This window comes from Etheostoma spectabile, chromosome 4 (genome assembly GCF_008692095.1).
Source record: "Etheostoma spectabile isolate EspeVRDwgs_2016 chromosome 4, UIUC_Espe_1.0, whole genome shotgun sequence".
In the NCBI taxonomy this organism is placed as follows: domain Eukaryota; kingdom Metazoa; phylum Chordata; class Actinopteri; order Perciformes; family Percidae; genus Etheostoma; species Etheostoma spectabile.
Window position 1 is genome coordinate 20,942,903 of NC_045736.1, and position 24,639 is coordinate 20,967,541.

Sequence of the window (24,639 nt, forward strand, 5' to 3'; positions counted from 1 at the left end):
GTTGTTAAGAAGCCTGCTCATTGCAAGAGAGTAGGCAGTTGAAGGTGTGTGTGTATGTGTGCATTTCGGTGGGAGATAGCAACAGGGTGTGTTCATCAGCTGGTTCTCTGTGCATGGTTGCCATAGTGAAAGAGTTTGGTTTGTGGTTTGATAAGTTCGATGTAGCAGTAAAAACAACCACAACTGGTACAGAGGTTAAGAACTGTCTTGCTTGCAGTGTATGAACGTTTAGAGCATTTCAAAGAGCAGATAACATCACAAGGAACTGATCCTAACAATAAATAATCATTCATTCTTGTCCATCTTAAACAAAGTAGACAACGGACTCTACACCTTACACAGCTCATTGATTCTCTCTGGTGGGGAGATTTGGTAGTGTATCTAACACTGTTCATGTTCTCACAAAACAATTAAGCAAATAAAGTATTTTTACTTTATCATTGACCAAACCTTCATTCAATTACTTACACCCTCCAACTGCATTCAAGTCACGTTTGCTGACATTAAAAGTAAAAGTCTGAGGGGGCATTTCAAAGTACCCATGCAATTTTATTGGCATTATCCTTGTCCTTTCAAAAAATAAATGGGTCTCTTGGTATTTTTCCCACTCTGTTTATCAAGTAGTTTATCACTCAGACGTTGTTAGCAGCGGTAATACTTTGCTATGGACACTAAATTATATTCAAAATGAAAAACAATTGAAAGCAACTACTGGCTTTGCTGCTCAGAGGTCATTATTTTTTATTGGAAAAGGCATTTCATGGCATTGTGTGGATACCTTAAGTATACTAATGACCATAACAGATACTGGCTCAGTGTTGATGATATGTCTTGTGGGTGTGGGCGTGATGTACCAGTTGGTCCACTACTGAATATCTTGACAACAAATAAATGGATTGCCATTTGAAGTATTAGGTAATGAAGTACCAATATCCAAGGTCAGGATTAATCCTAATGATTTTGTTAATCCCTTTACATTTTGTTGCTACGATCTTTTTTTTTTTATCCAGTCAGCTTCAGCTGTACTTTGTGTCTAGTGCTTATTGGCAAATATTAATACAATGCATGGTAAATATTCATGGACTTTAGTTTGTTCTGAACTTTGTTTATGAAGCACTTTTATACTATTTTTTTTATCTCATAATTAAACCTTTTAAAATGTGACTGTTTACATCTGAATGACTAAGTGCTATAAATTACAAATACACTTATAATTCCTCATACATGGGTTTTCAGCCAACAATGTGCAAATTTATTTAATTAACGAAATTAAAATGGACTTTCATAATTTATTGTATTATTATTTATCTTTATTATTGGTATATAAAAGACAGCTCTGAGTGTACAGTATCTGAGTGTACCAGTCGGTGTCTGTCTAATTTCAAAAACTACATCATGTTACAATCACCAAACTGCTGAGCCACATTCAAGGACAGGAAAGGACAAAAAGACGCTTTCCATTGTGATGTGACACACAACACAGTCCACTTTAAGTGACAGACTAGCGATAACTGATATTAAACCAAGTCTGAGGGTGATAAGGCATGTAGCAGAAAACTTATGGACAACTGAGTAAACATCAGTATCAAACAACTTATTATAAACGGAAAATGGTGCAACCCAGATTTTACTTTACACTACTTGGTGGAAGTATGAAGAAAAAAACAACAATAACCTTGACAATTTCAAATTTAATCGGATAATATCATTATCAAAAGGCACTTGAAGGTTATCAGTGCTTTCCGCAAATCCAATGCGGCACTGGTCTTGACTAAACAAATGAATGAGTTTGACTTTTCAGTTTTGCTGAATAAGCAAACTACATCAAACAAATATTACAGATAAGGCAGATATGGGTAGCAACCCAGAGTATAAAAGAGTCCGCCGGTCCTCAGGTTGTTGTACAGAAGCAACATGGGCAAGCTACTTATCTGCGTTGGTAAGCTGAGCTCCTTGCTCATAGAAACTTTTCAAACTTTGTTATTACACATTTTAAATTTATTTTATCTTGTGGGTAATGCAAATTGATCCTCATTTACTACCAAACTTGCCTTCTCCTCACCCTCTTTAATTCTGTCTCCCATCTCTGCAGGACTAGCTCTCCTGCTGCATGTGCAGCTAGGTAATTATATCCTTTATCCATTCAGTGCTGGTGTGATATGTGTAGATGTTGGTAACATAATATAAGAGCAATTGTTACATATGTTGCAGGATCATCCTACATCCTCTCCTGTTATTTCACTAACTGGGGACAGTACCGTCCCGGAGCAGGCAAGTATTTCCCCACCAACATTGACCCATGTCTCTGTGACCACCTCATCTATGCCTTTGCTGGAATGGACGGCAACATGATCAAGACCTACGAGTGGGACGATGAGAAACTCTACGGACAGTTCCAGGCCCTGAAGAATCAGTTAGTACACACAAATGCTCACAACGTCAATAGCTTATAGTGTGACTAAAGCACACATGAAAAAGCAAATGATTACATTACATACATACATTAACATGCATGCACACAGATTAAATTTGAGAGGATAAAGTGGATGTTGTTGCTGCTTGCAGGAACAGCAACCTGAAGACTCTGCTGGCCATCGGAGGATGGAACTTTGGTACTCAGAAGTAAGTTGTGATAAAATGAGGAACAATGCTCTCACCAAGAGGAACTTGTAGCACAGGTAGAACTCTGACCTTCTTCCTGTATCCATAGGTTCACAGCTATGGTTTCCTCTCCTGCCAATCGTCAGACCTTCATCAACAGCGTGATCCAGTTCCTGCGTCAGTATGAGTTTGATGGTCTGGATATCGACTGGGAGTACCCTGGCTCTCGTGGCTCTCCACCTCAGGATAAGCAGCGCTATACCGTTTTAGTCCAGGTCTGTCATATTGTTGTTAAATGTATGGCAACAGATTATTATGTGTTGTTAGTAGTATACAAGCCGCAATTATTGCAGTTATGCACTGTGAATATCTATAGAATTCCATCTTTTAGGGCTTTGGCAAAGAAGTCTGTCCAGGAGATTTCATAGAACTTTATATTAGGGTTATATGTTGGAAATGCAGTAATCAAATGCCATTACAATTATAAGATAAAACACTTTCTCAGTTTCTCAGTGCAATCACACTTTCTTTTCCCATCTGTAGGAGTTGATGAGCGCCTTTGAGGCCGAGGGCAAGAAGACCAACCGTCCCCGTCTCATGCTGACTGCTGCTGTCTCTGCTGGAAAGGGAACCATTGACTCTGGATACCAAATTGCCGAGATTGGAGCGTAAGTACATGAGCAAACACATGCAAATATTGCTGGCATGTGTTGTATGGAAGTCATTACTAAACATTAATCCCTATATCTTGTTTGCCAGTGTGCTGGACTACTTCCACGTCATGACCTATGACTTCCATGGTTCTTGGGAGCATAATGTTGGCGAAAACAGCCCCCTGTACAAGGGCCCCGCTGACCAGGGATCCATGATCTACTTCAATGTGGTGAGTGAGGGCTCCAGGTGTGAACGTATAATAATTCAATCACGGAACAAATACTCACGCTGGCCTGTCATCTCTCATGTGTAGGACTATGCTATGAACTACTGGAAGAGCAATGGTGCCCCAGCTGAGAAGCTGCTGGTTGGTTTCCCCACCTATGGTCACACCTTCCGACTGGCTTCCTCTAACACTGGTGTGGGAGCTCCTGCCAGTGGACCTGGAGCTGCTGGACCTTTCACCCGTCAGAGTGGCTTCTGGGCCTACTATGAGGTTTGTGCCTTTTTTTCTGAATCTGTGTGTGGATGTATAAGACAGGACAACATACTGTTTACACATGTATTGTGTAGCTCCCAACCCTTAAACCTCTCTCTCCTATCAGATCTGCACTTTCCTGAAGCAAGGAGCCACTCAGGCTTGGGACAGCCCACAAGAGGTGCCATATGCCTACAACCAGGGAACCTGGGTTGGATATGACAATGTTAAGAGCTTCCAGGCTAAGGTATGAAGTTGTTTTTCTTTATAGAAATTCTTGTTCCAGACGTTTATGTTCAAGGTTATTTAACACTTGGTTTCACCTCTCATTTGCTCTACAGATTCAGTGGTTGAAGCAGAACGGTTTCGGTGGAGCCATGGTGTGGAGTTTGGATCTGGATGACTTCAGTGGCACTTTCTGCGGCCAGGGAAAATACCCCCTGATCAACACCATTAAGAGTGGACTGGGAACTGGAGCTTGTACGCATAAAGCACATATTCTCTGGTAATAAACATAATGAGGCTGTGTACATTTTTTTTCAATTCTTACATTTCTCTCCCCAGCCTGCACTTCCCGTGTTGACCCCCTGGCTCCAGTGACACCAACCCAGCATGCTGCACCCCAGCCCGGCGGTGGTGGCAGCAGCGGCAGCGGCGGCAGCAGCACAGGATCTGGCTTCTGCGCTGGCAAGTCTAACGGTCTCTACCCTGACCCAACCAACAAGAACCACTTCTATGAGTGCAGCCAGGGAAATACCTACGAACAGCACTGTGCTGCCGGCCTGGTGTTCGATAACAGCTGCAAGTGCTGCAACTGGGCTTAAACAATCCATGGTTAAACATCATACTGGTTGTTCTTAAGTTAGGAGCTGGTCAACTTTCATGTAACATGAGACCATGTAAGGCCATTTCAAGATCAGCTCTTTAACACCTGTCACCGATCTAACCTGAATAAATATCTCATTTAAAACAGTTCTGGGATGGTTTTGTGTGTCTTATGTATGTTTTCAGTCATAAAATCTTAAACCACTGAAGCAAGTTACAGTATTCAATGCAGAATAACTGTATTCATCAAATATTAGCAACAAAATATATTTATTCATATTCACTCCTGTAGCACAAAGATCATTACAGTTAGAAAGTGATTATGTGATGATAAACATGACTGTATTGTATTGTCACTGCATAAAAACAGTTGAACATAAAAGCAGTAAAATTATAGTAGCAGAAAGACAAAGGCAACAACAGAGGTTATAGTCAGTACTGTCATTACGACACACACACACACACACACACACACACACACACACACACACACACACACACACACCACACACACACACACACACACACACACACACGGCAAGGCAAGGCCGCTTTATTTGTAGCGCACATTCTTGTTTTCAAATGTTTTTTTGAAAGGGAGAGCTAGGGGCACGTCTATGACAGCATCAAAATCACTATTTTTAAAACACTAAGTGGCTCAAACAACATGAAACTTTGCTATCTTTGCTATATTGAAGTATCACCGGGGGCTCTACACATGAATTTGAGCATTGAGAACATTGTTTGTGTACACAGAGTATACTAAAAAGAAAGGTTTTTACAACTCACTGTAGCTGTTGTTTTTCCGGTCGCCGTCCATCTAGCCAGTCAAAAATAGTTGCTCTCCAAATGTACCATGACAGGGAGGATAGTGAAGAAAGCTTAGTTCCATATAAATGCACAGATGATTTGTTGTTTTGTTGTTGAAAAACAATGTTGACCTTGTAGTTGAAAAAGGAGCCTCATATAAGAATAACATTTCCTCCTATGGAGTCTGTTCATTCGCATTCGGAGAATGACACTTTTTGACTGACAAGATGGCGGATGGCGGATAGTGTAACGTTTTATGTCAATGTCGAGTGTTCTTAGTGTTTTAAAAAAACTGTGATTTTTGATGCTATCATAGTAGTGCCCCTAGCTCTTACATTCAAAAGGCCATTTGACCAAAAATGTGAATAATGTAAATCTTAAGCTTCTGTGCTACTTATGCTTTTAAACGAAAGTTTGACTTGCGAACATTCACAAAAACACTCTAGGTTGCATTTTGGACCTGCAGTTTTCTGGGAGTTTGTTCCAAAAATGTGTTGCATAAAAACTGGACGCTACTTCCCCCTGTTTAATACTGACTCTGGGGACAGAAATAGTGAAGCAGAAGATCATAAATGTATTTTGGCCCCAGAGGGATTTATAAACCAGAAAAAGTATTGTTGTTCTGGAACAAGTATACCCATTTACTCAGAACATTTCCCTGGGTGCTCTCAATGTAATCTATAACTTCTTTACCAATAAACTGTCTAGGGGGCAGTTGCTTGATGACATCGCAAATTTGAGCACTCTAGTTTTGGGATTTTGGAGAGAGTCAGCATTGGTAAATAATAAGTGACCCCTTAAATTCCCTGATAGCAGCAAAACTTTGAGGGGGTAGCTACAAAGGAAACTAATGTGCTAGTCAGTCTGCTTTTTCATGAGCACACAATTATAATGCATGTGAATGTTATGCTTTGACTAAAGCTGACTTCAGTGACTGGTTGAAAAGTGATGTGTAAGCACATTTAAAGCACAAGCCTGGATCTGTATGCAACATGTGCTTTGTGTTCCTCCTTAAACTGACATAAACAGAATCATCACCTTATTTGGTTTTTAATTTCCTTTGGTGGAATTGTTCTCTGGGCTTTCCAAGCACAAATCTGAAAAAAAAAAAAAAAATTCAAAATCGCTCAAACCCTAATCTAATCTTATCATAGCCTACACTATTTAATACATATTCTATTATATTTTGAGAACAAAAATATTAGTCGCAGTGCCCAAAGACAAAATATACTACAATATGAAATAAATGACATAATGGCTCTGCATCTCAGAAGCTACAAGGAGCACAATCAAGTAGTTGGTGTCAATCCACTGTACACATATAATGTTTGTAACAATTTTCAGTAAAGATAAAAGTGTAATATTTCATGTGATCTCAAAATGTCAAGATTTTATTGTTAGATATTTGCCTGTAAAAGATTTCAAGACTTTAGACCAACACATGTTGTGGAATTTTTCCTTAATAAATATACTGCAGTCTTTTGGCACAAGTGGGTTAACCTATCTACTTTTAGCTTGTTTTTCAGCTTTTGGTTTAGTGTGGTAGGTGTACCTTGTGGTGGGGAATTTTTCTGTATTTGTTGCTGGTATAATATAATATAATATAATATAATGTAATATACTATAATATGACATAATATAATACGATATGATATAATATTTAATGTTTGTCACGGTCATTGATGTGATGTTTGCTGCTGATCAAATTTCCTTTCGGATAATAAAGTGGTGTATATGTAACATATCAATTTATGCACAATAGTGAACTGGAAGTTTACATTTGCGTATCGTTTGCCGAGCGACAGAGTTCTTCTGAATATCGTTCTCCTTGATGGCCATCCAGGTAGTGATGTCATCCATCAGAGGAATAACAGCCCCGAGCCGAGCTCCAGTCTGTGTACTGGACCTTTCCCTAGGTTGCGAGCACTAAGGTTGTGAGAGACCAGACCAGCATCTCCCAAACAACAAAGTTGCCTTGCAAGTGTATGTTAAAGGTGGCAATTTTAATTTTTTTATAGTAATATCCACCAAATTCCTAGCTGCAAATCTTGCTCACAATACTTGTTATCTATATTTTGTATTCATAGGACAAACCCATCTGTAAAACTCTGTTTATAATAGTATTCTTTTCTATATTTATTCATTACATATCCATGTCTTGCACTTATGGAACCATTGTATATATCCTGCACTTACTGCTATTGCACTTCTGGTTAGACCGAAACTGCATTTCGTTGCCTTGTACCTGTACATGTGTAATGACAATAAAGTTGAATCTAATCTAATCTAATCTAATCAATTTATTTTTTTCCTAACATCATCTTAATGTCTTTAATCAAACAGTTCACTCCTGCAATGCATCAAAAGAAAATACCCACAATGACATTACTTAGAAGATACGTCATGGATTGCAAATAAATGATATACAAACATTCACACTTTATATTCAAGATCCCTGGAGGCTGAATCCTAATGAAATCCTACCAACATTTATGGTTCCAGATTATGTCTCATAATAACTTTAATGATCTCCTAACTTTCCCTTTGGCATCTAAATGACCTTGAAATTTTTGGATATTGAAATGTGTCCACTGTTGGATGGATTGCTGTGAAATTTGGTACATACATTCCTGTTCCCCAGAGGATCATTTGTAATAACTCTCATTCCCGAAGCTTTCATCCTGTGCTGTCATAAGTTAACAATTTCAGTTTTTCTAATACTTATGACGAAATTCCTTCAAAACTACTGATGTTCCCATCAGCCTTGGCTGTACTTTGAATTTAGTGCTGATTATCAAATATTAGCAAATTGTCTAGGACAGTGCCTATGCAGTGCATACAAGAGGTTGAAATTAGTTTGCTCTGTAGGGTGGCTGGCCCTAGAGATAGGGTAAGGAGCTCACACATCCAGAGGTAGCTTGGAGTATAGCTGCTGCTTTTTTTGCGTAGGAAGCGACCAGTTGAGGTGGGTCGGGCATCTGTTCACAATGCCTCCATTGGCTCCATGAACCCCCAGCAATCCAGCTGCAAGGTTTTTCCAGACAGATCCAACTGGTAGGAGACCTTGAGGTAGATCTCAGAACAGACTGATTATTATTATTTAGATTATGCATTTCATTGGGCTCGGGAACTTCATGGAGTCCCCCAAGGAGGACCTTGAAAACGTGAATGTCGGGACTACCTTGCTTAGGACTTAGCTGCACAGCACTGTGGAGATGGGTCAGCCATCCTGCTGCTGCCCCCACGACCAGACAAACAGAGGAAAATGTATAAATAGATAATAATAGCATACTAGCATGCTAAACTAAGTTGGTGAACATGGTAAACATTATATCCGCCTCACATCAGCATGTTAACATTTTCATGCTGCTGGACCTACAACCTCACACAACTATATTAACTATATAACTACTTATAAGGTTGTAGAAAAGACTGACTTTTGTTTAAAAATGAAATTATATATTTGCTTTATGAATGGTGTTGGGACTGAGTGCCACGGAGAGGATAGGGGAGTCTGAAAGTAGAAGATAAAAAAGACAAATATAGAATACTTTAGCTAGGTGTACCTAATAAATTGGCAACTGAATGTTTATACTATTGCCTTGGTGTTGTGGGGCAGCAGTCTTTCCCTGTTCCTAGTGTGTTTTCCCCATTTTTTCCTTGTGTAACTGTCTCCCAGTTGGTGTAAGTAGGTCAAGGGACAAAGCCGTTCAATCAGCTCTGCCAATCAACTACTCTCCTCACCAGTACAAAAACCTAGGTTGATCTCTCTATCTTTGCCACATTGTTCCGTCCACCAGTGTGTTAACTTGGTGCTTAGTGTTTGTTCCTGGGCTTGCTGGTGCTTCTATTAATTACTTGTTTGCTTCTCTGCCCAGCCCCTGACTCCAGACCTGCTGCAGTCCCTGTTGATTTTCGCTCTGCTACCTGCTCCTCTCCACCCTGACCTTGTGTGATTGTGGGGGCAACGTAAAAAAAAGAGAGCAATGCAACCTTTTATATAGACCTGACACATGCAATACTGATCTGGATAATGAGATTAGAGTAAAGAGTTCAGGGTAGAACTTCATAACGATTGAGTTGTGATCACCAACTGGTGGTTGTAATACTACCCTGTCACTGAAGCCAATGTGAGACTAGCTTTAACACATTTAGCAATATCTGATCTATATAAATATGTCATTTAAAGCAGCTGGGCAGTATACAAACATGGACAAATAAGTTATTTATTGTACAATAGTAGAGGTGAGGAACAAAAGATATAGTTAATTGACACAAAACTATACTTGACATAGAAAGACAAAAACGATCATTGGTAGAGTCACTACTGACAGAATATAAGCATACTGGATGAAAGACAGTGAGATAAATTCAAAACCATAGACCAAAATAAGACCTGTTATCTGATTCTCAAGCCCAATTAAGCAATAGTTTGATAAATTATTTCCGTAACATGAAAAAATTGCTATTATTCTAAGTAGCTTCCAGACACTTTGCACTTGTTTTTGGTCATTGGTCTGTGTGGTTGAGTCCTAAATGGCTCTGCTCAGATTACCGTAAACATATGACCTCACACAAGATTGCTGAACGCTGCCCGCCCTAGCAGAAAATGGTAGATGGTTTGTCACAAATCATTTAATATAACTTTAGCTTTCAGTATAAAGTTTCACAGATTACACTGCTGCACCAAAGGGAAGAAAACGTAATCACACAAAAACACATATCACAGCCATGAGCTGGAGATGACATTTACATTTACTTCTGGTTTGGTTTTATGCCTCATCCTGAGGCGGCAGTGTTCTTGTGAGTAGCGTTCTCCTCGATGAATGTCCAGGTAGGGATGCCATTGTTCAGCTGGAGAGCACAATGACTTCAGACGCTGTGGAAGGTAAGGGATTAACATAATTTCGTTTTCACTCTTTGAATTAATGGAATAAAATTTCAAGATGTGCAATATGCAATGCTTTGAAAAATGAACACAACATTAGCAATTTAAATTACCATATTTTTCCAACTAACATAACACACACATACACACCTTCCAGAGGCTTCCCTCTGCTCTCATCAGTGTATACACAGCAATGACAGGGACCCAGAGGAGGATAAATACAGCGATGCACCAGCCCAAAACCAAACCCCACACTGGGAACTGGACTCCTCCATAAGAGGGTGGCGTAAATGTCATCAGTGACCAGATCAGGATCACCTAAGGCAGCAGGTTTCATTAATCAAACATGATCAGAACTAACTGTATGGATTTAGGGCAGTTTAATTTATTCACTTTTTTAATTTGCTCAGAAGCAGTTACATACAAACATTAAATCTGTATTTAATTCAATTGTAATTCATACAAGTTCAGTGGCTGCTGGCACAAATAATAACACATTTTCCCATTAATTTATGTAGCTTTTGAAGCCATAATAATAATTTCTGAACATATGCATTTATGCAGATGCTGCCAGAGTGTTTTACATCAGGGTTGTAGTGTGACTTTTGACTTACCACTATGATGCAGGGGCTGATAAAGAACCAACATGCTCTCCACCACAGCCAGAAAGTGAAACTCTTTTTTCCAATCATCATCTCAATGTCTTTAATAAAACGGTTGCCTCCTGTAATACATGAAAACAATACAGATATGTACACAGCGGAAGTTTAAGGGCTCTCTGTTACTTTAAATGCCCATATTTACAATTATCATATTTACCGTATATGTAGCAGACACCAATGATCTCCAAGAGAACCAAAAATAGCAGCACCCAGCTGCCGGCAAACTGGTCGATTAGAGTCACCCAGTATATTCCTGCCTATCTCAGAAACACACACACACACGCACGCACGCACGCACGCACGCACGCACGCACGCACGCACGCACGCACGCACACACGCACACACACACAAACACACACACAAACACACACACACACACACACACTCCTTAGTAGGTTAACAAGGCCTTTGTCCAGTAAACCAAAGTACACTAAGGCAACCTTACCCTTGTAATACAAGGCAAACCCAGCAGGTAGAGGATGCAAGATGTTGTTATAGTCAATAAAGCTCGTTTGGATTTGAAGGTTTTAGGGAAGGCATCGAGCAGACAGGTGGTAATCACCTCTAATGACAAGAGGAGAGATTTCAGGATACAGCAATCACAACAGCAACGTTTTTAATGTTATGCACGTATGAAAGGCAACAAAATAATTCACCTATTCCTGCAAACTGAGAGTCCAGACCAACAGTCAAAAGCATGAAGAAGAACAAAATGGACCAAAGAGGGGAAATAGGAAGCTTAGACAAAGCATCTGGATATGCAATGAATGCCAGGCCAAATCCTGCACAAAGACAAACAAACAAAACATCAGAGGCCACCTGGCTGTCTTCCAAATGTTTTAGTAATGTATTTGATGCCCAGATGGTGTGTCTGCCTGACCTTCCTTCACCACTTCTCCAACAGGCATTTTATAGATGTGAGCCATGTGACCCAAGATTGAAAATATGGCAAAGCCCGCAAGCACACTGGTACCTCGGAAAAAGATGAAAATGGCCAAGTAGATGAGACAAATATATGAATTATTAAAATTTTATTTAAATGATTATGTTACTGTAGCTTTGATCCTACCAGCATTAGTAAGTGTTACAACAAATGAGTCCTTAAACACATTGTTGTGAAAGTTGTTGTAGGAAGCAAGTGTCATGACTCCACCCCATCCAATCGAGAGAGAGTAAAAGGTCTGAGTTGCAGCATCTTTCCAGACCTAAAAAACACACAGTCATGCTTTGAATCAAAATACTTAGATTACTGTTCTGTGTTGTAGTTAATCATGTGCATTTTGGTCCCTACTTGTGCTTCAGTCAGTTTAGTCAAATTGGATTGGGAACCAATGTAGAACTCTATACCGTCTCTGGCTCCCTCTAGTGTCACACCTCTGATCAGCAGGATCAGAATCACCACATAAGGAAATGTAGCTGTAAAATACACAACCTTTAAAGACAAAAAACAAGAGTTGTAATTGTAGAAAAAAAATATAAAAAATGCAATTTCATTTGGTACATTCTTGCTACTGGGAGTTACAAGCGTACATTGTAAAACCTCAGGGCTTACAAATGTAAATGTACTCAAGGTGCTTTGAGCTAAATACAGCCTCACATAGATTCTAGCATGACTGTAGACTCTTGTCTTGTATACACTTGGCAGTGGTATTTTATTTTCTAATTTTCAACAAGAAAGCTATAGATACAGATAGTGTTCAATAGACTCCCTGTGATGTACCAAGGCAGCTGAGCATGAATCAAGATTTTTTATCATCTAGCTAAGTGAGAGATGTGCTTGTGTTGTATTGCAGGAAACCCTTCCTATAAAAATGACTGTTTGATTTTTGCAGTGGGCTTCAAATATGCATTGGTCCTGACTTTGGGCTTTTGAGGTTGTTGTCTTACTTTGCCTGATGACTTGATGCCTCTGATGAGCGCTGCAGCAACAATCATGGAGCTCAGCAGCAGACAGAGGGCCAAGTGCCAAACTATGGGTCCCGTTTCATCCAGACCACTGGATCTCTGCAGAGCCACACGACTGAGGAAGAGAGAAATCTGACTGTACAGCCACAGCAGTATGACAAGTGTGTGCAGTGCTTGTTTGTATTAGTGTGTGATTCTTACTCCCAGTACTGCTCACTTGGGCTCTGCATTGGAACTGTGATCATGTCGGATAAAGGGTGAGTGCTGTTTCCCTGAGTCCAGTTGGTCACTAAAGAATCACTTACATTGTGGTACACTAGAAAAGTAAAACAGGTAATTTAAAAGCAATAATTTCCCAGAATAGATAAGTTATTTTATTATTTAGCTTTGACCTGAAGCTGAAAATGCGCCATAATACTGATACAAAATGCACTGAACTACAGGTTTTTAGCATACATTTCAATATTTCATTTATTTCAAATTATGTCATCTTGTCATTGTTCTTGCACCCCCACTCCAGGTAAATGACACAGTAGCTTTCACCAAACAGCAGATTTGACCCACAACTGAAAAAAGCACCTATTGGCGTGTTGCTGCAGTTACTGTCAGCCTGACTGAGGCAGCTGGACCATGGCAAAGGAGACTGGAAAGAGGCGAACATGTAGTACAGGCTGTAGGCGATGATGACGTTGTAGTAAACTGATACTATTAAAGTGACCACAACCATGGCAACACCAACACCTGGAGAGCAAGAGAGAGAGGTTACAAGCAGGGCATGTGGCTATGAGAATTGAATTTTCCTGATGTGTAACTATCAGTAAGCAGGGTACGCAGTTGCTTCTGGGCTTGGACCAATCTGGGGCCCGTATCACTGGAAGACATTGATGTAGTGCCGGGGGCCCCCTATCACATTTTCATTACTCGCAACAATCCCAGCCGTCCCACGTCCAGCTACTGACCAAGCGGGAGTGAGAACGGGTCAAATTTATTTCCTTGTTTGTGATGTGAAGATGAGACGTGTGTGAATCTGACATTTACCAACAAAACGTACAGCAAAAGACGATGCAAAACGTTTCAGACTGTCCTACCCATCTGTACATTTTAACATCAATGTATGCTGTAATGTTTTTTCACTATAAAGTCATTGAATGTTGCTGCTATTTCACTTTCGGGCTGAAAACGAGCAAATGTTTCTTAAATCATGTGTTCATGTTGAAGCCATTCATTATTGTATCGGTACTGTATTATTGTAATAATTTTTAATTAATTCCTGTTCATGCACTTGAACATTGTTGTTTTGGTTGATAAGGACACTGATGAAATTTGTGAGGGGGGCGGGGGATTACTGGCCAACAAACAGTCTGGTCTGGAATATCAAAACAGCTGTAGTTTATTTGTTTGTTTGTGTGTTTTTTTTTAGTTTTATACATTTGAGTGTCTTTATGTGTGTAACATGTAAGTTATGGTTCTAATAGCTGATGATGGTTCTGTAATATAATACATTTTATGTAATGTTTTTGACTGTTTTCCCATGTGTAATTTATTGGGTGTTAAAGACAAAATGACATTCAAAACAGTGATGACTAAAACAGATGTAGCCTACAACACACCATTCAGTGTGTATACACATGTGTATTGCAAACAGACCTATGTACTGATGAGAACATCTTCCTCTGCACAACCAAAGTGAACATAAAATCCCTAAAAAATATAAAAATGCATGTGACACTGTTGTCAAAACCTACACAATCAACATAGACACACTTACAGACGGCATCTTGGAAGTTTGTGATCAATAATGTATGGTGATGTAACCTAGTGGTGTCCAATTTCATTGTGGTATGTTTTCAACCCTAGCCCTTACTACTTGCTTTTAAAGGGTAAGGGCTAGGGGTTAGGGGTAAGGGGTAGGGGTAAGACGGAGAAATGGGATTCAGCCTTAGAGTGCCTGCTTTATGATTTTCACAAAAGCCTGGCTGAACACACTTTATCAATAGCAGATAACAGCTAGCTCTAGCAGCTAATCAGGCAAGCAAGCTAAGAAAGTACTCGCATATTTATAGCGATCAAGATTAACATAAAAATTGGCTGGAATTGTCCTGTAAGTGGTATTCTTACCCTGCAGGATAGGCACAGCTCTCCATATGTTGATTGGTCCTTGGCTGCAAAACTGCCCGAAGGCGCTTTCCAGGAAGAAAAGAGGAATTCCAGCAAACACCAGCATCACAAAGTAGGGGATAAGAAAGGCACCTGCTCAAAGTGAGGGATTAAATACAATATTACCAGTGGTGCTATCAAACAGGATTTCTTACACTAACATGCATTAGACACCAAATACGTACCCCCTCCATTATTGTAGGCCAAATAGGGAAATCTCCAGATATTTCCCAGTCCAACAGCATAGCCGATCATAGAGAGGATGTATTCCTTCTTGCTGGCCCAGTTCCCACGTTCAGTGTTCTCATCACCATCATCCACATGTGGGTCCTGCTCATTGAAAAGTGGTAAAAGTTACAACTGCAGTGTGTAAAAAATTTAATTTAATTTAACCAAAGGTACTATAAAATTTTCAAAACCTTGCACTCAAGGAGCAAAACGTTGGCCCAGATGTGCACCACTGTAAGCGCAATGTCAGCCTCCCACTTCTTGCAAAACAACACAAACAGTGATTTGGAAAACACTAAACACACTTGCATCCATTAGACACAGATGATGATCATGATGTCACTTCCTTGCAATTTTAAATTTACCAAACGTATGAGCCAATCTGTGAAACACAGCCCTCAGGTGCGCAAACACATGAATGCTTTATTATAGACACACAAATCAGGTTTAATATGTTATCTGTTCATATGCTATATGTTTTAATTTTATTTTAACTGTTCTTTAATGTTTAATTTCTTATACTGCAATGTAACTTTTATTTTCGTAGTTCATTTTGACTGTTTTTAACTGGTCTTTAGTGTTTAATTTCTTGTACTGCACTGTAACTTTTATTATTTTAAACGTTTTTATGTTAATCACTTTGAATTGCCCTCTTGCTGAAATGTGCTACATAAATAAAGCTGCCTTTCTTTATGAACTATACAGATGCAGCAGGTAAGTCTTTTTTTTTACTGTACTTGTAACCTGTACTGCAGACAGTATTTTATATTTGTCTCTTGTTTGCTGAGCTGATAGTGTTATGCACACTGCTGTGGTACTGTAGCATGAATACTGGGATATGGAAAGAAAAAAATTATATTTTCCTCAGTGTGCAGCATTGGTCTTGTGTAGTGTTTGGTGAACTTAATATACATTTGCACTTCTCCTTGTACTTCATTTACACTCTAATCACTGAGAAGTAGACTTACTAAAAGTGTTTTAGGTTAGCAACAGCAGTGTGTATTCTGAATAAATTCATATGAAACATGCATGTTTCATATAGTATCAAAATGTGTTTTCATGAAATGTATAGTTTTTGCAAGAGTGTTTCATATGGCAAAGGGTCTGATGTGCTATTGGGTGTAGTGTTTTTAAACACCGGACCCTGTTTCCAAAATAGTGCTTAAGCAATTGCAAAAAACTGTAATATTGAATTGTGGTAGTTTCAGCACACCAACCATCAGTGTAGTAAAAAATGACATCATCACTCCCAGACAATTTCACATCTATGGCTCTTTAAATGAAGCTATTATATTTAAATGAGATTTTTTTCACCTTCTTCTGCATGTATCATAAATACACAAAAACACATATTTCTTCGAAAATTATTACAATTAAAAACTAAAAACGTTTATTTTTTATTTCTTTATTTATATTCCATAAGCAAGCAATACGGCTGTTTTTATGTTCCTCACTAGATTACCTTAGGTTTTATTATCAGAAATACAGGCAAGCCCCCCATTTCCTCAGTCTTATCCCACGTAACCGTTGTATTGTAAACTACTGAGTGAAAGTCTGGTCCAACAGATTTGTAATCCTACCTGGTCAACAACAGCAGAATTTGTGAAAATTAAATCCTTGAAACTGTTCCAGCTGTATTCCCTCATGTCCTTGCTTGTAAATGGTCTGTATAAGAAACTCAAATTACTCAGGTAGGTCTGTTTTAAAGTCCCTTCCCCTCAAACAGACAAGGGAGTGATGCCTTGTGAAGCCTGTGAACCAATCGCCTGCCCAGACCCTCCCCTAACAACACTGCTGGCTGTTTGTGCAATTAATCTTTTTTAAACTGGAATCATGAGCTGTGGATTTGAACTGTCTGCCACTGTGTGTGTGTGTCTGTGTGTGTGACTGAGGTGAGTGATCATACACCAGTAACCATGTCATAACAACTACTCCCTAAGCCACTGCTGTGACTAATGATGGACTGATCTCATTTTGGTCTATGACATCTGCACATAATCACTTTGCTGTTAACATATGTAGATCTGTGTCAACCATAATCATAACCTGATGATGTGACCACAAGTTTGTTAGGTGACATGACTGGTGACACAGAGAGATAAATGTCCTGCTCCCCCCATTTCTTAAGAGAATATTACCTCATACCAGTTCTATGGGTCAAGAGGAGGTCATCAAATTAGAGGTCCGCAATCTACACGCCGAGTCAGTATGTGCCGGACTTGGGCTTATTCCTTTATATTTTTTAAATAGACCAGAGTTGGGTTGGTCTCTGGCTAATTTAATTTTTCTCCTTTCATTGAGACAATTTGTGGGCATGATTGTCAGTTGCACTAGTTATATTTAAGGCCTATAACAAATTCACCTCTTACTTGCGTGTCTGTGTTGTGTTGTGTGTGTGTGGTGTGTGTGTGGTGTGGGGTGTGTGTGGGGGTGTGTGTTGTGTGTGTGTGTGGTGTGTGTGTGTGTGTGTGTGTGTGTGTGTTGTGTGCTAGAGACTGGATCACATCACTCCAGTTCTGAAGTCTTTACACTGGCGTCCTGTGTCTCAAAGAATTGATTTCAAAGTACTCTTGCTAGTTTATAAATCCCTTAACGGTTTATGTCCAAAATATATTTCTGATCTTCTACTACACTATGAACCACCCAGACCTCTCAGGTCATCTGGGACAGGTCTACTTTCTGTCCCCAGAGTCAGAACTAAACAGGGTGAAGCAGCTTTCAGTTTCTATGCTCCTCATATCTGGAATAAACTCCCAGAAACCTGCAGATCCGCTGCTACTCTCAGTTCTTTTAAATCAAGGCTGAAGACCTTTCTTTTTGATGCTGCCTTTCTTTAAATGAATGCTCATTTCTTTAAATTTCTTAGGCTGCACTGTGACTTTTATTCTTGTGTTTTATGTGTCCTAATGTTTCTATTTTGTTTTTAACTGTCTATTCATGTGTTTTACCGGTTTTTAATGATTATGATTTTTAACTGTTTTTACTTGTGTTTTATCTGTTTAACTGATTTTGTGTAAAGCACTTTGAATTGCCCTGTTGCTGAAATGTGCTCTACAAATAAAGCTGCCTTGCCTTGCCTTGCTAAAACACTGCACACACCAAGGGCCAGGGCTGGGCTAAGGCTGGGGTTTTTGGCTTCACAGAAAATATGGTTAATGGATTTTTTGGAAATAAACACATTAAAGTATTCAACACACACATTTTCAAGCAGGTGATTATGTAAATTATTATGGCTGAATCACACCCTGAAAGCCAAAATCTTCAAAAACCATACAGTCATCATAGTTCTCATGGTTCCAGTGTGTTATGTGCTCTGGTTTAAGGTCTTTTGGTTTATGGGCCAATTTTGGTCAATGATGTGCGGCCACAATCTAACTACTCTAAACCCATAATATACCTTAGCTGTAATGACGGTATCTGCTGGTGTGGGCACAGATAACAAAATTTAGTGATGGAGAAAAACATTATAAATGTAGATGTGCTGTTTTCTTCTGACTATCCAGCCACTGGCCAGCTGACACGCAGTGTTTAGCCCTGATGCAACAGGACAGCTGGATAAGTCACTCATTGTCATTCACTCTGACAATAAAGAGACAGATAACATGACATAATTTTGGTGAACAAACAGTCTTAAGAAAGGAGGGTGTTATCTACTGGTTTTATTTAGTAGACAAAACCTACCATCAGTTAGTTTTTTGTCTCTTTCCAGTTTCCTCTTTTCAGATGAACTGGCCTCTTCTTGCTCCTCTGGTACGGAAAGTACAGAAAGCCCCATTTGGCTGGAGAGGGTTCACCCTCTAAATCCTCTTTAGTCCAAAAAGTCTGGTGTCCTGAATGACTTTGCTGCGGCAGGAAGTCACTGACACCACCTAGAGGGTGCAGCTGAAGATCTGTAGTCTTTTGAAAATACTCATACTGTACGTGATTTAATGTACAAGTATGTACATATGTGTCTTGTAAAAATTCTCACATTGTTCATATTACCCTTTGAAACAAGTGTGTGTATTTAATAGCCAGAGAGTGTCTAGATAACCTTAATTGATAGTTGCTTCAGTTTAGTATGAACAAAAGCTGACTCTGTCCTAAGCAAACTGTAATACTATATTTCTCCTGTGTTTTGTCTTTTTAGTCCACAACATCACTGACTTAAACCACAAATATACAGACAAAGAGTTAAATATAGGGATATTTTAGACACAAAGTAGAGTTTTTTTTTTTACATCCAAACTTTTATTTATTCAGCAATAGGCTCGTAAACATAAACCCTTTGTCAGTATAATGACCAATCCATGTAATGCATAAAGTAACTCAAGAATCATAATTCACAGACCCAAAGCCCTTTATGTGATTCACTACAGTACAGTGTAGATATGTTTTCACATGGAACATAGATATCTATCTATGTATCTGAGGAAAGTTGATTTCACTGCAAAACAAGAACATCTTCTACAGACACAAAACAGTCAACACATTTTTATCACTAAGAAAAATGACTGCACCTAAATATTGGGAAATGGTCGTCAGAGAAGTGAAGAAGATATTGTCATATTTTTTATCATCAACTTATCAGACAAAACAACGGAAGGCATGTTTTGTAGGAAGATAGATAAAGACAGCTAAAAATACTGATTTAAAGATCATTGATCCTCACAGCATATAAGGAGGGTCAGGGTAAGATTATTTTCAATACACAAAAAACATCATACGGGGCTCCTGTATCTTATTACCTTTATTCAATCAAATTAAACCAGGATGTAGCAGTAAGGACTGCTGCCACCTGCTGTCAAATTTAAATCATATTGTCGCCCCTGAAGTGCTGTAGTTTTGGCACGTCACACAAATTATGTCACACTTTTGATGCATGCTGTAAATGGCTTTGTGTTTGTGAGCAGAGTGCCACACATTGTGTCATACGCACAGTTAGACCTCAATGCTGGTAGCCAGGCGCAAGCAGAGGGTTGATTCTGTTGGGATGTCCTGGCGACTGATCTCATTCCCATCCAGTCGCAGCGTCTGGAGCTTAGAGAAGTTGGTCACATCTACGACGCTGCAGAAACTACCCAGAGTGAACTCTACAGGGAAAGTTGGCGAGGTGGTGAAGAATTTATTTGTTTTCCCAAACTACTCCAAACAGCCAACATCTCAACATCCTACCATGTATGTAATATTATATTTACTTACTTATGAATTATATTTATTGATTAACTTTATATTATTCATTTTATAGTTAGGAATTTAAATCTGTAGTGCGTATTTTCTGTCGCCCACACAATGAATTCTAAGTAATGACAACAAAGTTTTACACTGCTGCTGCAAAAAGTCCAAATTAATTTGCCACAATAATAAATACAAAATAAGCAAAAATGTAATTTAACATGAGGAAAAACATTGTTAGTGAATATTTTTCAAAGATTATGTGCATCATTACAACTGTGTGTGTAGTTTGATCAGATTCAAAAGACCCAGAGACATCAGCAAGTTTGTTTCCACAACTGTTTGATTTTGATTTACAATGTTGCTTAATCCTTTTTTAACCAAACCTCGTGCACAAACAGGTGAGAAGAGCACATCACAAAATTTTGTTTATGTAGAACATGATTGTTCATAGAATCTGATTGATGAATCTTTTAATAACTTAGACAAAAAGTGATGTCTAAAATATGCACTTTACCTTTGATCTGGTTGGCTTGCATATAGAGATGCTGAAGTGTGGTGCTCACTGGGGGGATTCTCTCCAGTTTATTGTAGCTGAGGTCTAGCTCCACCAGCCCGGTCACATTAAAGGTGTTGGAAGGGATACCCTTGTCTGTCAGCTGATTGTGAGCCATCCTGACATACTGCAGCTGAGTGAATCGGTTCAAGAAGCCCTCTGGTAGAGAATCAATGGAGTTGGACTCCAGGTAAAGTTGGTGCAGTTGTTCGGGGAGTACCTCTGGGACCTGGGACCAGTTAATGAAAATGTTACTGGAGGCCTGCAGATGATTGACAGGACATTTGCAAACACACTGATATACACATATACCTTAGTCAACTTGTTGCTGCTGATGTCCAGCAGTGTGAGGGATTTGAGTGCCTTCAGGGATGTGCCCATGTCTGTGACAGCATTGTCATGGAGATACAAGATAGTGAGGTTATCCATTCCCTCTAGGTCTGCAGCTGTTACCTAGGCAACAGTAGAAATAATTGTAAAGTCTGATATCTGTGATGCACAGCCAAAAGAGAGGCTGTGCATGACTATCAAACTATGCAATACATTACCTTTTTAATCTGGTTGTGGTTGATTCTCAGGTCACGCAGTGTGCGAGGGAGATTTGATGGAAAGTCGGTCAAATTGTTGTGTTGTAGATATAAACGCTCTAGTCCCTGCAACTGCATAAATGCCTAAAAAATAACATGGAGAACAAACAACTCACTAACCTCCACACAATAGTTAACTCAACAACATAAAAAGTCCAACTGAAATCACATGAAGTTATATTCATTGTGCCTGAATGAACAGTCAGTATTATTTCAAATTCATGTTTCCATGTTTATATATATATATATATATATATATATATATATAGAGAGAGAGAGAGAGAGAGAGAGAGAGAGAGAGAGAGAGAGAGAGAAACAAGAGATAAATTTAACAAACTTGTATTGTAGCACTGAAGTCATGGGCAAACAGTGTGTTGTTAGCAGTGGTGTTGAAGTGTGGATTTTAACAGGCTGCAGCTGAGCAGCTAATTAAATATAAATAAATTGCACTTTTCTCTGGTGAATGTTTTTTTGTTCCTTTGTTCAATAACCTACTGTAAGGCTTTTTCCTATGACTTTTTCCTAAATATACTATGTTAGCCACCTACCAGCTATCTGACAACCATTTAGACTATTATCACAACTTCATGCTCTGAGCTCACGTGTGGCTGGATCCGACTGAGACCAGATGTAGGTTTACCTTCTTGCCAATGGCGTCAGATGTCAGCTGGTTGTGGTGCATCATCAGCCACACCAGATTGGTTGCATTTACTAGAGCTGAGTCGGACACAGCTGTAATGGCATTGTTTTGGAGGTACAAGTATTTCACACGGGAAGGGATGGTTGGCATGGCTGTCAGGCCCCGCCCATCACAGTACATGGCAACTGGGAAGGTGGGAGGGCAATCACACTCATCTGGACACCCCCCTGTTGTGTCTGCCTGCAGGGAGCCAAATCTTTGGCTCTGCGGGCCGTACAGCCAAGCAAAGGGGTCTCGTCCATGGGAGTAAGAGAGTGGAAGCAGGGCAGACAAGAGGAAGACAGTCACCACACGCATGGTCACAGTCATACAAATCTTCACTGTAATCAACATACACACAAACACAAAGGGACAAGTCAAAAACATTCAAAATAGAAATGGATTCATTCACAAATCAAAACATTTTGAAACAGATACAGCTCAAGAGTAAACTGATGGTAAAAAAAGTGTTTTGTGCTGATTCTCTGTATCCACTAAGGGAAAGTTCCTCCCTCTTATATAATATAAAGGCACGGGGTTTGAAAAAACTTTTCTAGAAAATGCTGCCAAATTAAACAGCAATGGTGCAGTGGAGCTTATGGACTTTGTTTTAGAAGCGTTACTGCCTGAAGAGAGGTACATTCTTTGGGGTCTTAACCCACAGGGAATCCACAGAGGAAGGATTAGAAAAGAAGAAAAAAAATAACCTTGCCATGAATAGCAGCTTTGTAAAAAGTTTGCACTGCTGCCCCAAAATTGTAGTAAAATATTCAATTATTACCCTCTGAATTGAAAAAAAAAGAAGAAATAGGACTATAATCACATATTTAATCATCTCCAATAAGGTTTCATAGAGCAATACCACAAAGACAGACACATGGTCACACATACATGTACATACAAATACACATACACACACACACACACACCTACCTGATCAGAGAGGCTCACCCTCCTTGTCCCCTCTCTCTTTCAGAGTGTGCACAGGACTGAAGGGGACTCTGAAAAACACTTTGTAAAAAGCATGTTCCTCAGCTCCCTGCTCTCCTTTCAGTTCTGCCATCCCCCTCTCCACCCTCTCTTTGTTCGTTTACTGTTGGTTCCTTCCAGTCCCTCATCCACCCACTCGCACCCCATTTTTTGTATTTAGGCATGGCCCAGCACACCCCACACCCCACTCTGGAGCCTCTTGTTCCACATGTGAGTGATGTGAGATGCAGCAGTGGCTGTGAGGGATTGTTCCCATCTGTGTGCAGCACATTAAGTCCCATTCAGTTGAACCCCACTGTTTCTTGCGTGTGTGTGTGTGTGTGTGTGTGTGTGTGTGTGTGTGTGTGTGTGTGTGTGTGTGTGTGTGTGTGTGTGTGTGTGTGTGTGTGTGTGTGTGTGTGTGCATATGTGTGTGTGTATGTGCAATTTGGTTTACATGACACAAGTGTGATACATAGTTGCTGTTCATTACCTTTTATTGGTAAATAATAGTGAATCTTTATCCAAGGCAACTTTTTTCCTGTTTAATATAGTTTAATGGTCATGTCATCGTTAAAGGAGATTACAGCATTTGACCATATATCTTGCAGTACTACACTATATTAAACCATAATACTAGCGAAAGTGACAATACTATAAAGACATAGATTCTTGCTTTTAAACATGATTGAGACAGACTGACAATGGATAACAAAATAGTACATCCAAACCCTCTTCTGCGTATTTAGCAAAAATCCCTGTGCCAGAGAGTTTGTAGCAGGGGTGGATATAACTCTCTCCAATCCTCCTCAACAACCTTTCATCTTGTAAAGGGTTAAATGAAAACATGTGTGACAGTCTTTCTGGTCTTAATGCGGGCCTCTTCCTGTCTCTGTATCCCTTTTATCCTCTTTCCATCTCCCTCTGTTTCTTGTTATCATGGGTCACCTTTTTATAATGTGACAAGGGAAGAGTAGTGTGATTGTTTACAGTAATAGATAGTGTAGATAGATACATGTTCACACAGTAGGATGTTGTGTCTGGGCCTTATCTGTCCACTAAACATGAAACAAAAACTGGGAGACAGTTAGGGACTGTGTATAAATGAACGGGGTGGTGAGGTTAACTGAACCTTATGTTTTCTTTGAACCCTCCTCTGCAAAACCCTTCCTGCGCCATTTAAGAACAACATAACAGTGTTAGTTTGGTACAACTTGTAAAATTGTTTACACCCAATTAAACCTTCGGATTAAGTTCTAATGAGTGCTGTCAAGGTGAAAGACACTCCCTTCCTCACCCAAAATAGTCCGACTGCCCTTCAGCCAAAAGAATAATGGCCTCCACTTTTCTTAAGCCCTCTAACTTCTTAATCCTTTTTGGACAATCCCTGAATTTACCACCCAATTTGGAAACAAGGGGAAACAGCAAGTCTTGCTCTTTCTAAAAGTTGAAAATAGTCCAGCGCCAGCACCTTTAAAGTAGCCT

General features: G+C 39.5%; 3 protein-coding genes across 3 annotated transcripts; 1 reads left to right on the top strand and 2 right to left on the bottom strand.

Moving 5' to 3' along the window:
- Window positions 1-1,907: 1,907 nt before the first annotated feature.
- LOC116688572 (acidic mammalian chitinase) lies at window positions 1,908-4,706 on the top strand. Its single transcript, XM_032514705.1, has 11 exons — window positions 1,908-1,939; window positions 2,093-2,122; window positions 2,212-2,413; window positions 2,566-2,622; window positions 2,711-2,876; window positions 3,145-3,269; window positions 3,361-3,484; window positions 3,569-3,751; window positions 3,861-3,980; window positions 4,075-4,213; window positions 4,298-4,706. The coding sequence occupies exons 1-11, from the start codon at window positions 1,915-1,917 to the stop codon at window positions 4,555-4,557; spliced, it is 1,431 nt and encodes a 476-aa protein (XP_032370596.1). The 5' UTR covers window positions 1,908-1,914; the 3' UTR covers window positions 4,558-4,706.
- A 4,872-nt stretch (window positions 4,707-9,578) lies between these two features.
- Window positions 9,579-16,930, bottom strand: slc6a14 (solute carrier family 6 member 14). Its single transcript, XM_032514639.1, has 15 exons — window positions 16,790-16,930; window positions 15,167-15,311; window positions 14,943-15,074; window positions 13,404-13,565; window positions 13,026-13,140; window positions 12,807-12,939; window positions 12,211-12,351; window positions 11,989-12,124; window positions 11,800-11,892; window positions 11,576-11,701; window positions 11,365-11,483; window positions 11,076-11,175; window positions 10,871-10,980; window positions 10,407-10,574; window positions 9,579-10,247 (listed from the first exon to the last, which is right to left on the bottom strand). Exons 1-15 carry the CDS (start codon window positions 16,853-16,855, stop codon window positions 10,092-10,094), a joined length of 1,902 nt encoding a protein of 633 aa, XP_032370530.1. The 5' UTR covers window positions 16,856-16,930; the 3' UTR covers window positions 9,579-10,091.
- A 2,487-nt stretch (window positions 16,931-19,417) lies between these two features.
- fmoda (fibromodulin a) lies at window positions 19,418-23,376 on the bottom strand. The gene is made up of 6 exons (XM_032514582.1): window positions 23,119-23,376; window positions 22,147-22,526; window positions 21,468-21,590; window positions 21,232-21,372; window positions 20,881-21,148; window positions 19,418-20,281 (listed from the first exon to the last, which is right to left on the bottom strand). The coding sequence occupies exons 2-6, from the start codon at window positions 22,513-22,515 to the stop codon at window positions 20,130-20,132; spliced, it is 1,053 nt and encodes a 350-aa protein (XP_032370473.1). The 5' UTR covers window positions 22,516-22,526; window positions 23,119-23,376; the 3' UTR covers window positions 19,418-20,129.
- Between the last annotated feature and the right edge of the window lie 1,263 nt (window positions 23,377-24,639).

Excerpts from the sequence above, each read along its gene's own strand:
- slc6a14 (XM_032514639.1), bottom strand. The coding sequence starts at position 16,855 with ATGAGGGAATACAGCTGGAACAGTTTCAAGGATTTAATTTTCACAAAT. Across the intron at positions 15,312-16,789 it reads ATTCTGCTGTTGTTGACCAG|GACCCACATGTGGATGATGG; the intron begins GTAGGATTACAA and ends TTCAATGAGCAG. Across the intron at positions 12,352-12,806 it reads GCATCAAGTCATCAGGCAAA|GTTGTGTATTTTACAGCTAC; the intron begins GTAAGACAACAA and ends TTGTCTTTAAAG.
- fmoda (XM_032514582.1), bottom strand. The coding sequence starts at position 22,515 with ATGACTGTGACCATGCGTGTGGTGACTGTCTTCCTCTTGTCTGCCCTG. Across the intron at positions 21,149-21,231 it reads GCAGCAACAAGTTGACTAAG|GTCCCAGAGGTACTCCCCGA; the intron begins GTATATGTGTAT and ends AACTGGTCCCAG. Across the intron at positions 20,282-20,880 it reads GCAAGCCAACCAGATCAAAG|AGTTCACTCTGGGTAGTTTC; the intron begins GTAAAGTGCATA and ends CTTTCCCTGTAG.
- LOC116688572 (XM_032514705.1), top strand. The coding sequence starts at position 1,915 with ATGGGCAAGCTACTTATCTGCGTTG. Across the intron at positions 2,414-2,565 it reads TTCCAGGCCCTGAAGAATCA|GAACAGCAACCTGAAGACTC; the intron begins GTTAGTACACAC and ends TGCTGCTTGCAG. Across the intron at positions 4,214-4,297 it reads TGGACTGGGAACTGGAGCTT|CCTGCACTTCCCGTGTTGAC; the intron begins GTACGCATAAAG and ends TTCTCTCCCCAG.